This window comes from Salarias fasciatus, chromosome 10 (assembly GCF_902148845.1).
Source record: "Salarias fasciatus chromosome 10, fSalaFa1.1, whole genome shotgun sequence".
Classification (NCBI taxonomy): domain Eukaryota; kingdom Metazoa; phylum Chordata; class Actinopteri; order Blenniiformes; family Blenniidae; genus Salarias; species Salarias fasciatus.
This window is the reverse complement of record NC_043754.1, coordinates 27,108,677-27,126,319: the sequence shown is the minus strand read 5'-3', so window position 1 is coordinate 27,126,319 and position 17,643 is coordinate 27,108,677. Positions and strand designations below refer to the sequence as shown.

The 17,643-nt window shown below is 49.8% G+C and overlaps 1 protein-coding gene across 1 annotated transcript; it reads left to right on the top strand.

Moving 5' to 3' along the window:
* The first annotated feature begins 674 nt into the window (after positions 1-674).
* LOC115395580 (zona pellucida-like domain-containing protein 1) lies at positions 675-17,092 on the top strand. The gene is made up of 10 exons (XM_030101173.1): positions 675-780; positions 915-1,135; positions 1,637-1,818; positions 2,230-2,302; positions 2,593-2,690; positions 4,531-4,611; positions 4,714-4,885; positions 7,078-7,180; positions 14,475-14,504; positions 16,917-17,092. The coding sequence occupies exons 1-10, from the start codon at positions 675-677 to the stop codon at positions 17,090-17,092; spliced, it is 1,242 nt and encodes a 413-aa protein (XP_029957033.1).
* Positions 17,093-17,643: the final 551 nt, after the last annotated feature.

Genomic DNA, 17,643 nt, shown 5'->3' with positions numbered 1-17,643 from the left:
GCCGGACCTCATGCGGCGTCAAACCATTTGTGAGCAGTGACAGAGCCAGATTGGGCCGAAAGGATATGAGTGGGAAACTTCAAAACCTGCTCATGTTTCGGCGGCCGTGAAAGGATTTGTATAACACATTCAGATTTGATGGACTTTCCCATGTTGGCTCTGGACAGCCCTTTTTGTTGATGTGTTCAAATAATGAATCTCTTATGTCTGGGACCCCCTTTTTCCCCCCGGCTCCGGGTCCTGTCTCCAGTTGCTGGTAGGGATGCTGTGCGGACCACTCCGTCGCCTGCGCCCAGCTTATGGAGAACCGCTAACCCGCAGGCTTCCAGGAACCCGGGTGAGTGGTCCTCCGGCCCCGTCCTCGGGACGGGTCTGCGTCCGGCAGCTTTTCACAGCGCAGTGAGACGTGCACGCGGAGACGTGCACGCGGAGACGAGCCTGTAGATTCTGTAGCGACCGAGCTGATGGCGCCTCTGCAGCGGGTGCTGGGAGGTGACGGCGCTGGCAGTCCTCTGCCTCTGCTGCTGCCAGCTGGGATTGAAGAGTTTCCTCAAGTCAAAGATAGCTGAAAAGTCTCAGGACAGGCGTGGAAGAACCTGTGGCATCTTACTGGGTTCTTTAAAGTTGTGTTTTCCGTGTCTCACTGTGAACTCTGCTCTGTTCCAGGTGCTGAAATGGAACATATATTTCTGATTCTTTTACTCTTCAGTAAGTCGTCTTCATCTGGAGCTCAGTTCAACGGATACAACTGTGACGCCAACTTTCACAGCCGTTTCCCCGGTGAGCCGACTCCCGCCGGGCCCCCAGGACAGAACGCCGTATGGAGAACTCGGTTCCTCCGTGGCGAGGCCAGGCGGAGGCTGGGTGTGATGAAGCAGTGACGACCGCCGCCTCTGCTTGTGTTTCCTGTGCAGCGGAGCGAGACATCAGCGTGTACTGCGGCGTGCAGACCATCACCCTCAAGATCAACTTCTGCCCCGTCCTCTTCTCCGGCTACACCGACTCCGACCTGGCTCTCAACGGTCGTCATGGAGACGCGCATTGCCGAGGCTTCATCAACAACAACACCTTCCCCACCGTGGTGATCTTCAGCATCAGCCTGGCCACGCTGGAGTCCTGCGGAAACGCCCTGGTGGTGAGAAGGGCGGCCCGGAGCTCCTCGCCGTCCAGTCCCCACGCTGTGGGAGATCCATGTTATCACCGCAGGAGTCCACAGCTAATGGCATCAATCCTGTTTTAACCTGCATGCTCAGTCTGTTTGTATTTTAAGGCAGTTTTCAGCCCAGAACCTCAAGCATTCGTCCGTCTCAACAGCAATGCTGCAATTTCAACAATTTAATTTAATTCCGACCGTCCTCTGTGAACGCTGCGGTCCGGCCAGAATTCACAGATCGGTTGATTTAAATTCATTTTTGAAATTGGTTTGATTTTTTTACCAGTGTGTCTTCATTCGGAATGGAATGAGTGCAAAACTGAATTTCCAATAACACTGGTCTGAATGGCGAAGTCTACGATGTGGAACAGACTGAGCCAGGAAGGGTACTGCCAGACCCAGGAGGAGTACCAGGACCAGCTGGTCTGAGAGGAGCAGGGTCTGAGGAGGGGCAGGTTGACTGTTCAGATGTCTCCCCTCCAGGTGTCCACGGCTCAGGGTCCCAACGCCTATGGGAACTTGTCCCTGGTTCAGATCGGAAACATCTCGGGGTACATTGACACCCCCGACCCCCCCACCATCATCAGCTACCTGCCCGGTCTGCTCTACCAGTTCAGCTGCAGCTACCCCCTGGAGTACCTGGTCAACAACACCCAGCTGGCCTCGTAAGTACCTGGTCCTCATCACCCGGCTGGCCTCGTAAGTACCCCACAAGGGTTTCCCTGCACAGGCTGTTTGGGGTCACCAGGACCAGGTCAGGGCTCTACGGTCACTGGGACCAGGTCAGGACCGTGTCAGGGCTCTACGGTAACTGGGACCAAGTCAGGACCGGGTCAGGGCTCTACGGTAACTGGGACCAGGTCAGGACCGTGTCAGGGCTCTACGGTAACTGGGACCGTGTCAGGACCGTGTCAGGGCTCTACGGTAACTGGGACCGTGTCAGGACCGGGTCAGGGCTCTGCGGTCACCGGGGCCGGGTCAGAGTCCAGGTTTCTGTCACTGGTTTCCTTCAGCTTGTCTCAGGATGTCTTCCAGGGTGTGTCTGACGGTGTCTCCGTCTCTCCGTCCCTCTGAAGGTCGGCTGCTGCCATCTCAGTGAAGGAAAGCAACGGTACATTTATCAGCACCTTGAACCTGCTGCTGTACAACGTGAGTTCACATGATCCCTTCCAGGTTCTGCTGCACCCGAAAACTAATCAGTCCTTCTCCGCTCTGGACCCGTCTGGTCCCAGAACCAGGAGGTTTCTGTCAGTTCAACTAGATTCCACATTTATTTTCAGTGACTTTGAAATCCTGTACCCCGTTCAGTGATCACTGTGAACTGAAGAAAGAATGCTGTGTGTGTGTGTGTGTGTGTGTGTGTGTGTGTGTGTGTGTGTGTGTGTGTGTGTGTGTGTGTGTGTGTGTGTGTGTGTGTGTGTGTGTGTGTGTGTGTGCAGGACTCATCCTACGTCCAGCAGCTGTCCATCCCGATGGCCGGACTCACCCTGAAGACCAGGGTGTTTGCTGCAGTTCGAGCCTCAAACCTGGACCGAAGGTATTGGCTCTACTCACTCTAGCTCTACGTCCCGTCCAGGGACACAGTGTCCCCTCTGCTCTACTCACTCTAGCTCTACGTCCCGTCCAGGGACACAGTGTCCCCTCTGCTCTACTCACTCTAGCTCTACGTCCCGTCCAGGGACACAGTGTCCCCTCTGCTCTACTCACTCTAGCTCTACGTCCCGTCCAGGGACACAGTGTCCCCTCTGCTCTACTCACTCTAGCTCTACGTCCCGTCCAGGGACACAGTGTCCCCTCTGCTCTACTCACTCTAGCTCTACGTCCCGTCCAGGGACACAGTGTCCCCTCTGTCTGCTCTACTCTACTGTTCTCAGTCCACACTTCAGGTCAAGTGCGTCAGCGGCCTGTCAGAGATCTCACTGTGTTTTCTTTAACGACGCGTTCTCTCTGTCTTGAGTCGTTAGGAATGGGGTTCCTCAGGGCTCTGTACTGGCTCCATTATCACTTTCTCTTTTTCTGTCACTGTGAGGACATATTTGATGCTCCTTTGGGACCTCATTTCATTGCTGCGCAGGCGATTCACAGTTCTACATGCTGTTGGTTCTCCAGAGTAGATCATCTTCAGGCCTGTCTTTCAGCTGTCAGAAGCTGATTATCAATGATTTGGCGCAGTGATTAGCGCTCTTCATATACTGGCCAGGACCTGGGGCCTTTCTGCGTGGAGTTTGCATGTTCTCCCCGTGTGTGTCCGGCACTTCAGCTTCCTGGCACTGTGAGGTTAACTGGTAACTCTAAATTGCCCCTCGGTGCCCCTTTGTGAGAGTGTATGGTTGGGTTGGCCCTGAGACGGACTGGACACCTGTCCAGGTAGACCCGCTCTCGCCCACAGCAGAGACTCTGCTGTCTGTCTGACAGTGTTACTCTGTCTCTGATGATTCATTATAAAGACAAAGTCAGAATGTTTTGGTGGGCTCTTTGACCAAACCATTTCTTTTGAGCTACGCTGTAAAGACATGACCAGAGTGGCTTCTTATCGCCTCAGAAACACTTCAAAGATTAGAGCGATTCCTTCATTTCCTGATGCTGAGGACCTAATTCATGCCTTTGTTTTATCACGACTGCATTATTATATTGTACTTTTATCAGGTCTGCCAAAGAAAAGTCTTCATGGTCTGCAGCAGCTGCTGGTCTGACCTGAGCCAGTAGATTTGAGGCCATCACTCCAGTGACCGGCTCCCTGTTCAGGTTACAGCAGGCTGTACGGTGCTGCGAACATGAATACCATCACCAGTCCAGCCAGCAGAGAAAGGCTCCAAAACAGTCCTATTGGACAGATTCATCAGGCTCCATACACTGTAAAGAAACAGGACAAAGTATTCAGCACAAGGCACAACTCAGTCCTCATCCAGGTTTCAACATTACAGCCAACCTAAAGCTGTCTTCTGGATCTAATAGTTTGACCTTCTGCCAAAACTTTCCAAACACATAGCCCACTCCCCCAGTGCCTTCAAGCACACAAGCCATCACTTCCTGGAGCTGATGAGACCCGTGGCTGTCCCCACACAGGATCTGTTCATGCACCACTGTCCATACAGACAGCTTGAACAACAAACCAAGTCCAGACACAGGCAGAAAATCCAAGAAAGGCAGAGAGTGTGAAAACAGACAGAAAATCAAAAAACAGGTAGAAAACTTAAAAAAATGGGTTGAAAGTCCAGAACAGGCAGAAAGGCCTGAGGCAAGCAGGCGTGCTGCCCTGCTGCTCTCTAGCGCCCCTCAGAGGAGGTCTGGCCTCACTTTAAGAGTCAAAAATAGTGGAGGACCTCTCTGCTGGTACTTCCTGAGCTGTGCGCTGAACTCTTATCTGACCTGAACAGGTGGAATGTTTTGATGGACTACTGCTACACCACGCCCTCTGGAAACCCCAACGATGACCTCCGCTACGACCTTTTCTTTAGGTAAACCCACAGGAAACACCGAGCACTCACTCACCACACAACATGCTGACTGCACAAATGAGCATCCGTTGACGTTGGCTGATTGTGTCTTTGTTGAGAAAGCTGTGAAAAAGATCCGCAGACCACCGTCTTTGAGAACGGAAAGAGCCAAATGGGCCGGTTCGCCTTCGAGGTGTTCCGCTTTGTGAAGCACAAGAACCAGAAGATGTCCACAGTGTTCCTGCACTGCGTCACCAAGCTGTGCCGAGCAGACGACTGCCCCATGCTCATGCCAGTGAGCACACACACACACACACACACACACACACACGCCCAGTCTTGTATTTCTATCCTTGTGGGGACCGTCCATTGACTCCCATTCATGTCTAGCCCCTAACCCTGACCCTTACCCTAACCCTAACCCACACCACAACAAAGCCTAACCCTAAAGAAATGTTTTTGCACTTTTACTTTTTTCAGTAACAACAACATGGTCAAGAAAACACTGTTTCTCCTACTTAGGACCGGAAAAAGGTCCCCACAAGGCACGTCGTTGCACGTTTTGCTATCCTTGTGGGGACATTTGGCCCCGACAAGGACAGAAATACAAGAACACACACAAACACACACACACACACACACACACACACACACACACACACACTGCAGCGAGTTCATAAATGGTGATTGTGTGGCTACACTATAGAGGAGCTGTAGAGCCACTATAGAGGAGCTGTAGAGCCACTATAGAGGAGCTGTAGAGTCACTATAGAGGAGCTGTAGAGCCACTATGGAGGAGCTGTAGAGCCACTATAGAGGAGCTGTAGAGTCACTATAGAGGAGCTGTAGAGCCACTATAGAGGAGCTGTAGAGTCACTATAGAGGAGCTGTAGAGCCACTATAGAGGAGCTGTAGAGCCACTATAGAGGAGCTGTAGAGCCACTATAGAGGAGCTGTAGAGTCACTATAGAGGAGCTGTAGAGCCACTATGGAGGAGCTGTAGAGCCGCTATAGAGGAGCTGTAGAGTCACTATAGAGGAGCTGTAGAGCCACTATAGAGGAGCTGTAGAGCCACTATAGAGGAGCTGTAGAGTCACTATAGAGGAGCTGTAGAGTCACTATAGAGGAGCTGTAGAGCCACTATAGAGGAGCTGTAGAGCCACTATAGAGGAGCTGTAGAGTCACTATAGAGGAGCTGTAGAGCCACTATAGAGCCACTATAGAGGAGCTGTAGAGCCACTATAGAGGAGCTGTAGAGCCACTATAGAGGAGCTGTAGAGCCACTATGGAGGAGCTGTAGAGCCACTATAGAGGAGCTGTAGAGTCACTATAGAGGAGCTGTAGAGCCACTATAGAGCCACTATAGAGGAGCTGTAGAGCCACTATAGAGCCACTATAGAGGAGCTGTAGAGCCACTATAGAGGAGCTGTAGAGTCACTATAGAGGAGCTGTAGAGCCACTATAGAGGAGCTGTAGAGTCACTATAGAGGAGCTGTAGAGTCACTATAGAGGAGCTGTAGAGCCACTATAGAGGAGCTGTAGAGTCACTATAGAGGAGCTGTAGAGTCACTATAGAGGAGCTGTAGAGCCACTATAGAGGAGCTGTAGAGTCACTATAGAGGAGCTGTAGAGCCGCTATAGAGGAGCTGTAGAGTCACTATGGAGGAGCTGTAGAGCCACTATAGAGGAGCTGTAGAGCCGCTATAGAGGAGCTGTAGAGTCACTATGGAGGAGCTGTAGAGCCACTATCGAGGAGCTGTAGAGCCGCTATAGAGGAGCTGTAGAGTCACTATGGAGGAGCTGTAGAGCCACTATAGAGGAGCTGTAGAGCCGCTATAGAGGAGCTGTAGAGCCACTATAGAGGAGCTGTAGAGCCGCTATAGAGGAGCTGTAGAGCCGCTATAGAGGAGCTGTAGAGCCACTATGGAGGAGCTGTAGAGCCACTATAGAGGAGCTGTAGAGCCACTATAGAGGAGCTGTAGAGCCACTAGAGAGAAGATATAGAGCCACTATGGAGGAGCTGTAGAGTCACTAAGAAGTGGTTATAGAGCCATGTGTGGCTTCAGAGCTGCAGGTTGTACACCTCTCAGTTAAATAACATTTCTCTTTCAGAATGACCAAGAGTTCATATTCTGTTCTAAATCCCTAAACCTGGGTTGATCTGTATAATTCTACTGAAATATTTAAAATCATTCAGGAGTGATAGTGTCTCTGCAGCAGATTCGAGATATTGAATATTTATATTTCCACGATTGATACATCACGTCTTCACATCCTCTCTGTTCATTAAATCAAACCCGAGGATCTGATCAGAATCACCTTCTGACGTTTGGGTCTGACTCCTCTGAGTCTGAGCATCATGAGGACACGTCTCATCCTTGACTCAGAATTTGTTTGGATTCCACCATAGAGACTGAATGTGCCACATCAGCACTGTGGAGCCGTCTCAGAGGCTTCAGAAGAACTCTCTCTGTCATTGCTTTGTAGATCTGTGGCAGCAGAAAGAAGAGGGATGTCTCTGAGGGCGGGGAATCGAACCCTGCATCTGGAAATGCTGTCCTGACCGCTGGGCCGATCATCACTCGCAGTGGTAAAGACTACTTTAACATTACTGTCATGTCTTTCTTCTGATGTGAATCACACAGCTGCTGAAACATGAGGGTCAATGAGTTTCCTCCCCATGTGGTCTGTGAGTGGCTGGTGCTGCATCATGGCCACATTCACTTTGGACACTTCTCCAAGATTAGGCTGAACTTTTCATAGTATGCACATGTAACCTGTTACATCCTCTACTTTCTGTTCTCTCCCTAACGTTGGTATTCAGTCTGATCAAGGCAAGTTCGCCCTCTGCTGGTTAAACTGTATAGTATCTCCAGAACGCAGCAGTAGTGCCATCAATGTTCTAATGTTACTTGGAAAAAGCACAAATAGTATTTAGAATAATAGCATCAAATCTCAGCATGCCACAGCTTCCCCGCCTTTAACCAAAAAACTTGAATTCAGACAGGAGATTTCACAATAACAGACTGCTGAGAATGGCTCAAAACCGAGCAAAACTGTGAAACTAAAACATGCTTTAACAGAGTCTTTAAGGTGAACGTGTGAATCTCTCTCCAGCAGAATGTTTTGGCTCAAGAAAAGAAAAGCTTTTCAGTGTGGATGTCTGGAGCAGGTCTGAGTGGGGTGATCAGCTCAGAGGGTGAACCCACACCTGGTCTGGAAATAACACTAACTCTAGTGGATCTGGGAGTCTGGCTCTCACCGGACCTGTGTGCCAGTTCACCACTTCACCACCAGACATGAACCAGGAACCCGTTTCGGTTCCCCCAGATGGAAATCCTGTTTGCTGCGTGTGTCGTGACTCTCGTTCTGTTCCAGGTGCTTCTGTGGCACTTTGGTTTTCCGGTCTGGGAGAAGCTCATCCAGGCTGGACCTCGGTCTGCGGTCTGAGCTCTGCTGGTGACACACCTGTTGCTGTGGCAGGTGTGATCTGGACCATGAACAGGAATCTCATAAACCTTGTTTGCACCGTCCCCTCTCTCATGGTTTTCCAGCCTCGTGTGAAGGTCTGAGCCGGTCTCTCTGCCAGTTCAGGGAGGATGGCTGGAACCCAGCAGCCTGATGCCACTTTGCTACATGAAACTCTGAACTTGTGAAGCAAGTCCCATTGTCAGACACAAGCAGTTCTGGTGTTCCAGAAATACTGAAGCCCCGTCTGAGTTTTTCAGTAGTGACTTGGGCGGTGCTTCTTTCCACTGGGTAAACATCCTGCCATTTTGAACATGCAGGCACAATTATGAGAAGCATTTCTCCTTGGATCGGACCAATGCAGCTCAGGCCGTGACTCAGGCCGTTCTCACGGGTGTCGTGGTGCAGCGGTGCAGCAGTGCAGGGGTGCAGTGGTGCAAAGGTACAAAGGTACAGCGATGCAGTGCAGGGGTGCAGCAGTGCAGGGGTGCAGCAGTGCAGCAGTGCAGGGGTGCAGCAGTGCAGGGGTGCAGGGGTGCAGCGCCACAGTGGTGCAGCGGCAGGTGCTTCTTGATGCCTCTCACATTCCTGACGTGCCTCAGCAGTGGCCTCTACATCTCCATTCATCCCTGGCCGCCACATGTGAGAAGGAGCCATTCCTTTCCTTGTAGTCCGTCCCCTGTGAGCCTCATGTGTTTGAGCGTTGGTTCTCTTCCTGTGTTTGGGAGAACAGCTGGAGCTCCTCAGAGAACACAGCCACGTCTTCCGCTGAACTCCAGTTTCCTCTGGAGGAAAGCTTTGAAGGTCATGTCGCTTTCGGCAGGCAGTAATGTACCTGTGCTGAAACTGCGTCACTTGCCGTCCATTTCTTTGTCTGATTTGCATTTATCCAACATGTCCATGATTGGAACTGGCTCTGTCCTCTCCTCTTCCCTTAATTTGTCCGAATGGCGGTCTGCACGGCGCGTTGGCCATTGGTTGCTGGATACTGTGGTTCTTGTAGGCTTTGAGCTTCGCAGCCTACATTTCCACTCTTGGTGATCCCATTAGGGGAGCTGGCTTCTTTTCATTTAGCAGATTGATCAGTGGCCTGTGATTGGTGTGGATGGTGGAGTTGCATTTGTACAAACACTTGTGAAAGTTTTCAATTTTTCAAATCCAAATATGTCAGCAAGTGCTCCTCTAAGTGAGAACATCTTGTTTCAGCAGGTAGTGAAGTATGAGAAACCAGTGTCTCACTTCCGTCTTCCACGATGTGCGAAAATACGACCATGAAACGAAGCATCGTGACTGAATGAGCTTTCAGTCTGCAGGGTGGTGAACTACATCACATGTTCTTGACATGTCCTTAGCTTTCTGAAAAGCCTCTCGTCTTGTCCATTCCATTCCCATCATGTCTCAGCAGTTCATGTAATGATGCTAACGGGGTTGCCAGGTTGGTAAATAACTTGTAGTTCCTCAATAACCCAAGAGCAACTGGAACTCCATAGCATTTGCTGGGGCTGGAGCCGCTGGAACTGCTTTGGCCTTTCATCCACTGGGTGTAGTCCTTGGGTGTCAACATTATACCTTAGGTCCATCACCCTGAAAGGGGGGTGCAGTTGTCCCTCTGGAGGCGTAGTCCAGCCTCCTTCAGTCTTCTTAGTACACCGTCCCAAATCTCCAGATGATCGGCTTTATTTACTCCACTAGCCGAAATGACTTCCTGACACAGCGACCAGGTGAATTCCACCAGAGAGTCTCTCCATCGTTGTCCTGAACTCTCCTCTGGGTGTTGGATCCTGCTCAAGTGACGACACTGTGACAGTGATGTGGGCGTGCCCTGTGGGTTCAGGGTGGTACCTCTGGAGCGCTGTCTCCGGTGTCCGTCTCTCAGCTGCCTCTGCCCTATGGGAACAGCGTTGTCTCTGACTTGAAAAGTGGCTTCAGAGCCCTTTAAAGTGCCCAGCTCCTCCTTGAAAATGTCTTGTAATGACACAGTTGGTTCTTTCTTCTCTGAGTGGATGTGATGGACTGAACTGACTCTGTTTGGCTCTTACCTCGTTCCAGTCCAGTCAGGCTCAGCCAGGCAGACTGCCATCTCCTCTCATGACCACTAGAGGCAGTGTGGCCCCTTTCTTTTAACATAAACAGCTACTGGACTTTAACATGAGCGGCTCCCCAGTATCGGTCTCCAGCGTGATTGTGATTGTGATTGTGATTGTGACTGCTTTGATGTGGGGAATTTTGGTGTTTTCCCACATTGTTCTAGATGTCATTTTGTTACTGTGAGACTGGAGTCTGTGTTCATCTCAAAACAAACTCTCTCTTACCGTTCTGTCTCATGGCTCACCTTTCCTCAGCTGTGTTTCACTTTTACGCCCCAGCTTCTTGCTCAGTAATGCAAAGGGCCTTCCTCTGAACAGTCAGCGCTACTTCCTCCGTGCTGCTCTTGAGTGTTATCTGAACATCAGCTTCCTGTTTCCCAGCCCCAGTCTCAGCTTCTCCTTTGGGTTTTGTTTCTTTCAGGAAGGCTCTTGCGGTATTAGCCACTGTTCCACATGCTTGACATTCCTCGTGTTTAAACCTACATTCCGCGGCATTGCGTTCTCCTCTGCAGTGGTAGCACTTTGGTCACGGGTGCTCTTGAACGCACCAGGCTGAGAGTAGCCTTTGTCTACTTGGAAGCACTTGGTTGATGCACTTGGATTTTGGAGGTCGGCCGCATTTTTAGTAGCCTGAGCAACTCCACCACAAACACTTGGTTTGTAACTATGAGAATCAAACTCGTACCTCTGGACAGTTTTCAGCTGTCCATAATTCTTCTGTCTTGATTTGTTTGGGCTGGGGACGTCATGCATGGAGCTATATGGAGATGCTCTGAGCACACTCAGCATGCACTGATTAATCTTACCAACAGACCAGACGAATCCGATCAAGCAGTGCATTTTAAAATCTGTGAAGTCCAGCTGCTAACTGCAGACATGATTTGAATCAGGAAGGTAACTTTCAGCTCACTCAGTGATATGACGTTTCAGTATAGTGAGCCGCTCACCTGTCCAGGTGTAACCTCCCCTCAGAGTCAGCTGGCATCAGCCCAACACAGGATCAAACCAACACAGGATGGACGGAGCATTTTAGTATCCCAAATAACAGCTTATTTGCTATTTTTTAATATTTCAGTATCGTTGCAATTTTACCTATTTCAGCAGACTCAGTCGAAATTTTAGTAAACTCATAATTCAAGAGTGACATGTGTCACCAAGAAGTGAAATAAGACAGAGAGGAAACCTTTAAAATCAAATGTTTGTTTCTATTTCACAATGTGAATGCAAAGGTAGAGCCACTATAGAGCAGCTGTAGAGCCACTATAGAGGAGCTGTAGAGTCACTATAGAGGAGCTGTAGAGTCACTATAGAGCAGCTGTAGAGCCACTATAGAGGAGCTGTAGAGTCACTATAGAGCAGCTGTAGAGTCACTATAGAGCAGCTGTAAAGTCACTATAGAGGAGCTGTAGAGTCACTATAGAGCAGCTGTAGAGTCACTATAGAGGAGCTGTAGAGTCACTATAGAGCAGCTGTAGAGTCACTATAGAGCAGCTGTAAAGTCACTATAGAGGAGCTGTAGAGTCACTATAGAGCAGCTGTAGAGCCACTATAGAGGAGCTGTGGCTGTAGAGCCACTATAGAGGAGCTGTAGAATCACTAAAGAGGAGCTGTAGAGTCACTATAGAGCAGCTGTAGAGCCACTATAGAGGAGCTGTAGAATCACTATAGAGGAGCTGTAGAGTCACTATAGAGCAGCTGTAGAGCCACTATAGAGGAGCTGTAGAATCACTATAGAGGAGCTGTAGAGTCACTATAGAGCAGCTGTAGAGTCACTATAGAGCAGCTGTAGAGCCACTATAGAGGAGCTGTAGAATCACTATAGAGGAGCTGTAGAGTCACTATAGAGCAGCTGTAGAGTCACTATAGAGGAGCTGTAGAGTCACTATAGAGCAGCTGTAGAGCCGCTATAGAGCAGCTGTAGAGTCACTATAGAGCAGCTGTAGAGTCACTATAGAGGAGCTGTAGAGTCACTATAGAGGAGCTGTAGAGCCACTATAGAGGAGCTGTAGAGCCACTATAGAGGAGCTGTAGAGTCACTATAGAGCAGCTGTAGAGCCACTATAGAGGAGCTGTGGCTGTAGAGCCACTATAGAGGAGCTGTAGAGCCACTATAGAGGAGCTGTAGAGTCACTATAGAGGAGCTGTAGAGCCACTATAGAGGAGCTGTGGCTGTAGAGCCACTATAGAGGAGCTGTAGAGCCGCTATAGAGCAGCTGTAGAGTCACTATAGAGGAGCTGTAGAGTCACTATAGAGGAGCTGTAGAGCCGCTTTAGAGCAGCTGTAGAGTCACTATAGAGGAGCTGTAGAGCCACTATAGAGGAGCTGTAGAGCCACTATAGAGGAGCTGTAGAGCCGCTATAGAGCAGCTGTAGAGTCACTATAGAGGAGCTGTAGAGCCTCTATAGAGGAGCTGTAGAGCCACTATAGAGGAGCTGTGGCTGTAGAGCCACTATAGAGGAGCTGTAGAGCCACTATAGAGGAGCTGTAGAGTCACTATAGAGGAGATGTAGAGCCACTATAGAGCAGCTGTAGAGCCACTATAGAGCAGCTGTAGAGTCACTATAGAGCAGCTGTAGAGTCACTATAGAGCAGCTGTAGAGCCACTATAGAGCAGCTGTAGAGCCACTATAGAGGAGCTGTAGAGCCACTATAGAGGAGCTGTAGAGTCACTATAGAGGAGCTGTAGAGCCACTATAGAGGAGCTGTGGCTGTAGAGCCACTATAGAGGAGCTGTAGAGCCACTATAGAGGAGCTGTGGCTGTAGTGCCACTATAGAGGAGCTGTAGAGCCGCTATAGAGCAGCTGTAGAGTCACTATAGAGGAGCTGTAGAGCCACTATAGAGGAGCTGTAGAGCCGCTTTAGAGCAGCTGTAGAGCCACTATAGAGGAGCTGTAGAGCCACTATAGAGGAGCTGTAGAGCCACTATAGAGGAGCTGTAGAGCCACTATAGAGCAGCTGTAGAGCCACTACAGAGGAGCTGTAGAGCCACTATAGAGGAGCTGTAGAGTCACTATAGAGCAGCTGTAGAGCCACTATAGAGCAGCTGTAGAGCCACTATAGAGGAGCTGTAGAGTCACTATAGAGCAGCTGTAGAGCCACTATAGAGGAGCTGTAGAGCCACTATAGAGGAGATGTAGAGCCACTATAGAGGAGCTGTAGAGTCACTATAGAGCAGCTGTAGAGCCACTATAGAGGAGCTGTAGAGTCACTATAGAGCAGCTGTAGAGCCACTATAGAGGAGCTGTAGAGCCACTATAGAGGAGCTGTAGAGCCACTATAGAGGAGCTGTAGAGTCACTATAGAGCAGCTGTAGAGCCACTATAGAGGAGCTGTAGAGCCACTATAGAGGAGCTGTAGAGCCGCTATAGAGGAGCTGTAGAGCCACTATAGAGCAGCTGTAGAGCCACTATAGAGGAGCTGTAGAGTCACTATAGAGCAGCTGTAGAGCCACTATAGAGGAGCTGTAGAGCCACTATAGAGGAGCTGTAGAGCCGCTATAGAGGAGCTGTAGAGCCACTATAGAGGAGCTGTAGAGCCACTATAGAGGAGCTGTAGAGTCACTATAGAGGAGCTGTAGAGTCACTATAGAGCCGCTGTAGAGTCACAAATAGCTCCACAGCGGTGTAATCATCTCCAATAATGAGTCATACTCTCACTCTATCATAGCCTTTTCGGATTTTCTTTCGTTCCCTTATCTTTTATTCAGCTGTGAAAAACTGTGTTTTATCATACCGATCACAATTTCATTTTTATGAGTTTTTTCTTTCTTTTTTTTGATGCATTTTTTCCCCTAAGTCCATTAGAAGATGGGACCCTTCCTGTTTAGAATAAAAACCCCACCCTGTGGTTATTTATCTTCTTGACTGTAACTGGAGACATGTCCACCAGCTTTGAGTTGTTTGCTGTTTTGATCCTTGGAGCTCTGAAAGCAGATGTGGTTCATGACCCCTCTGTTTCCCCTGGATGTGTCTGTAAACATCTTATCTTACCTCAAGGTCTTTAATATTGACTCATCCCTCAACGAGACAAACTCTTAAGTCAGGTTGCTTCCGACTGCACCTCTCAGAATACTGGCTCTGGAAACTTAATAATGCCTTTAAAAAATGCCTTGGAAGAGAAAGTGTGTCTCTGATTCGTTTACTGTCACTCACAAAGATGTGAGTTTACCTGATAAGTGGTTTGATATGTGACGTGGCTAAAATGGGAGAAACAACAGCAACAACCAAAACATCTAAAGTGTCAACCTTTGAGCGCCCTCAGTTGAATACATCAGACATTATCTGTACTTCTGGTAAATGCTCTTTACTTCATTGTTCTTTTCTTTCAGATGAAACACCGACCAACAACTCCCAGCTGGGTGAGTGCTGACCTTCTGTCTCGATCTGGAATCACTTTGGCTGCTCACATCTTTTCTTTAGCCTGAAACTCGTCTCACTATTCGTTACCTTTAAAACAAAAGGCTCTTTCTTTTGTCGTCAGATACTTTTCACTTTCCAAAGTGTTTAACGTTTGGAGTGGTGCCATCAGCTCACCACAGAGAGGGAAATACAGACATTCTGACGAAACAAGAGATTCTTTCTCTCATCAAGTCCAAAATGACAGCAGCCCTGCTCCCCTCTGTCTGCATTACAGGCTGATAGCTGGTACCAGCAACAAAATGAAAACAGCTGCCACACAGCTGGAACAGGACTGAGAGCTCCGAGAGCAGAGAGGGAAGTTCTCCCTGGTTCAGACAGAATAAGCCCAACAGCTGAAGTCCTGATGCGTCTTCATGCTCTGCTCTCTCCATGTGGCTCACTTTGTGTCTGCATTCACACAAAGTGAAGCAGCTTCACACCACAGCAGAGAACACGCACAGAACGCGTTGTTCCATGGAAAGCCATGACCAAGCTGGAAAGATGGGGGCCTCCAGCAACAGCATGTGACCCCCCTGGAGAGTTCTGTAAGGTGTTCACCAGATCGGACAGAGGTGTAATGGAGGCCCTCTGGACCAGGGTGCCTCAGCCTATCATGGCCAGAGGCTGGTGATTCCCCTCAGGGAAAACCAAGTGGACAGTTGGCCGCTTCCTCTGAGGCGACTCTGCCGAAAAGACTCCACGTTGCAGCACCACCCACGGGTAGAGGCTCCACTCTCCAAGTAGAGGACCTTGATGGGACTGGGTGTCCAATAGCAGGTTCAGGCTCTCCGGTTGGCCAGACAGCCCATAGCCCACCTGAGAAGCCGCTGGGAGCCCTACAAAAAGCAGACGGACCTGATGCCGCCCTGGTGGTCAATGTGGAAGTTGGCCGAGGTGTTGTCTGACTGTACCAGTACGGGCCTTCCCCTCAGGTATGGCTTAAGGGCCAGGTGTACTGCATGAAGCTCCAGCATCGATGTGATCTGCACTGCCCCACACGGACCACTGTCCCTAAACTGCCCTGCAGTTTCAGACGGCAAACCCATCTGAGAGACTAGCATCCATGGTGACAGCCTCTTATCTGGCCAGGGCCACAACCAATGGAACGCCCTCTACAGGAAGCCACACATCAACCACACGTCAGTTCCCCTGTCCTCCTGCCCTCTTGCTAAAGGCGCCATGCACCGGGAACGGAGGTGTGACTGTTGCCTCCACCAGTCACAGGCTGAGCTGGCACCAACAGCGGCCACAAGCTAATGCTAATGGTGTCACTAACACAGGATTGGCATCAATAAGCCGGAAGAAGGGAGCGACGTCTCAACCAACCGTGGAGAAGCTACGGTGGAACCGGCCATGGTGGAACCGGCCATGGTGGGACCGGACACGGTGGAACTGGCCACGATGGAACCGGCCACGGTGGAACTGGCCACGGTGGGACCGGACACGGTGGAACTGGCCACGGTGGGGCCCAGTAAGCTGGGGAAATAGTACAACATGGCCTTGCAAGCAATGGCTAAACTAACACAGCCAGGATCCTGTAACCCAAGCGAGGTGTGCACAAACGGCACCCCCACCGCAGCGGCTAAGCTAACGCTAACCATGGTGATAACAGCCGAGGCGGGCACATCAAAACGGTAAATGTTCTACACTTACATGGTGCTTTTCCTCTGCATTAGCAGACCCCAAAGTGCTTTACACTGCGTTATCACATCTACCCATGCAAGGCGCTCAGTCCAACCACTGGGGGCAATTTAGGGTTCAGTGTCTTGTCCAAGGACACTTTGACATGCAGACAGGGGGAGACAGGAATTGAACAACCAACCTCCTGATTGCAAGACGCTGAACCACACTGAACCACAGCCGCCCTCAACAAGGGAGGTGTTGGGAGGTCCAGGAGGAGTCCCTGGACCAGAGGAGATGCCACGGTAGAGTCAGCCCACTGAAAGAGGGGGGCCTGCCGCCGTGGCCTTTAGGTTGCGAATTTGCTGCTCTGACCAACATGGTGGAAAGGCTCCCTGCAACAGAGCTTCATGATGGCCTGGCCCGTGATCTTCAAGCTGTATGCAAACTGCTCACAAGTAGAACAACGAACCGGACCTGGAGTGAGCCAGTGATTTGATCGGTATACAGACTCAACATCTGCACCGCCTTCTGGCCATTAGGAGGAATGAAACAGATCTGCACTGATCTACATCTGTCTGTACTGACCTTCACTATCTACACTCATACTGGTCTACACTGATCTAAACTGATCTCTACCGATCTATTCTGACCTCCATTGATCTCCATTGATCTACACTGAGCTGCTGTCTGAACTTGGCCTGTCTAACAGTAACGAACCCTGCTGTGTTTCTTTCCTTCTCTGAATTCAGCCCAGCTGAAAGCTCCAGTCTTCCAGATGAACACGGTGACCAGCGCCCTCATCTCAGGCGTGATCATTCTGGGCGTCATGAGCATCTGCTTCTTCATCTTCTCGGTCACCCTCCTCAGAGGAAAGAGTGTGTCCATCAGCTCGCTGTCTGGGGTCCGAAACCCGGCCTTCAGCTGAGCGCTGGGCCCCGTGCTGTTTGTGCATGTAGTCGTGTTTGAGGAGAGCGCCTGTTGATCCTGTTAAACGTTCTGAGCAGCGTGCTTTAGTGTAGGAGCAAAGCAGGACTTCCTTTGTGGTTCTGTGTTCTGGGTTTCCACCATGTGGTGATATGCCATGCAGTTTTTACCCTCATTACTAAATTCAATACCTCAGAAATACAGCTTTCAGTGCAGGGCACAGCAGCAGACAGGCCTCCGTCCTGGGTGGGAGTGTGTCACCATTCCTGCTCACTGTGTCAAATACAAACACATGTAATACACAGTAGACTGGTAGGGGTGGAGCTGTAGACCCTGCAGTGCCTCGCATTAAGTTATTGAAGGAGCTACAACTAGGAATCAGGCTGGAATCAGGTTTAAAGTTATGATGGCATGAATCTAAAGGTTGATAATAATTGGAATGAAGTTTTAATTTAATAATATTTTGTCGTAGTAGTGAAGTAGTTCTTTTAACAATCACTGATAGATGAGATGGAAATAGAAAGGTTTTCACTGACATTAAATATCTGATGC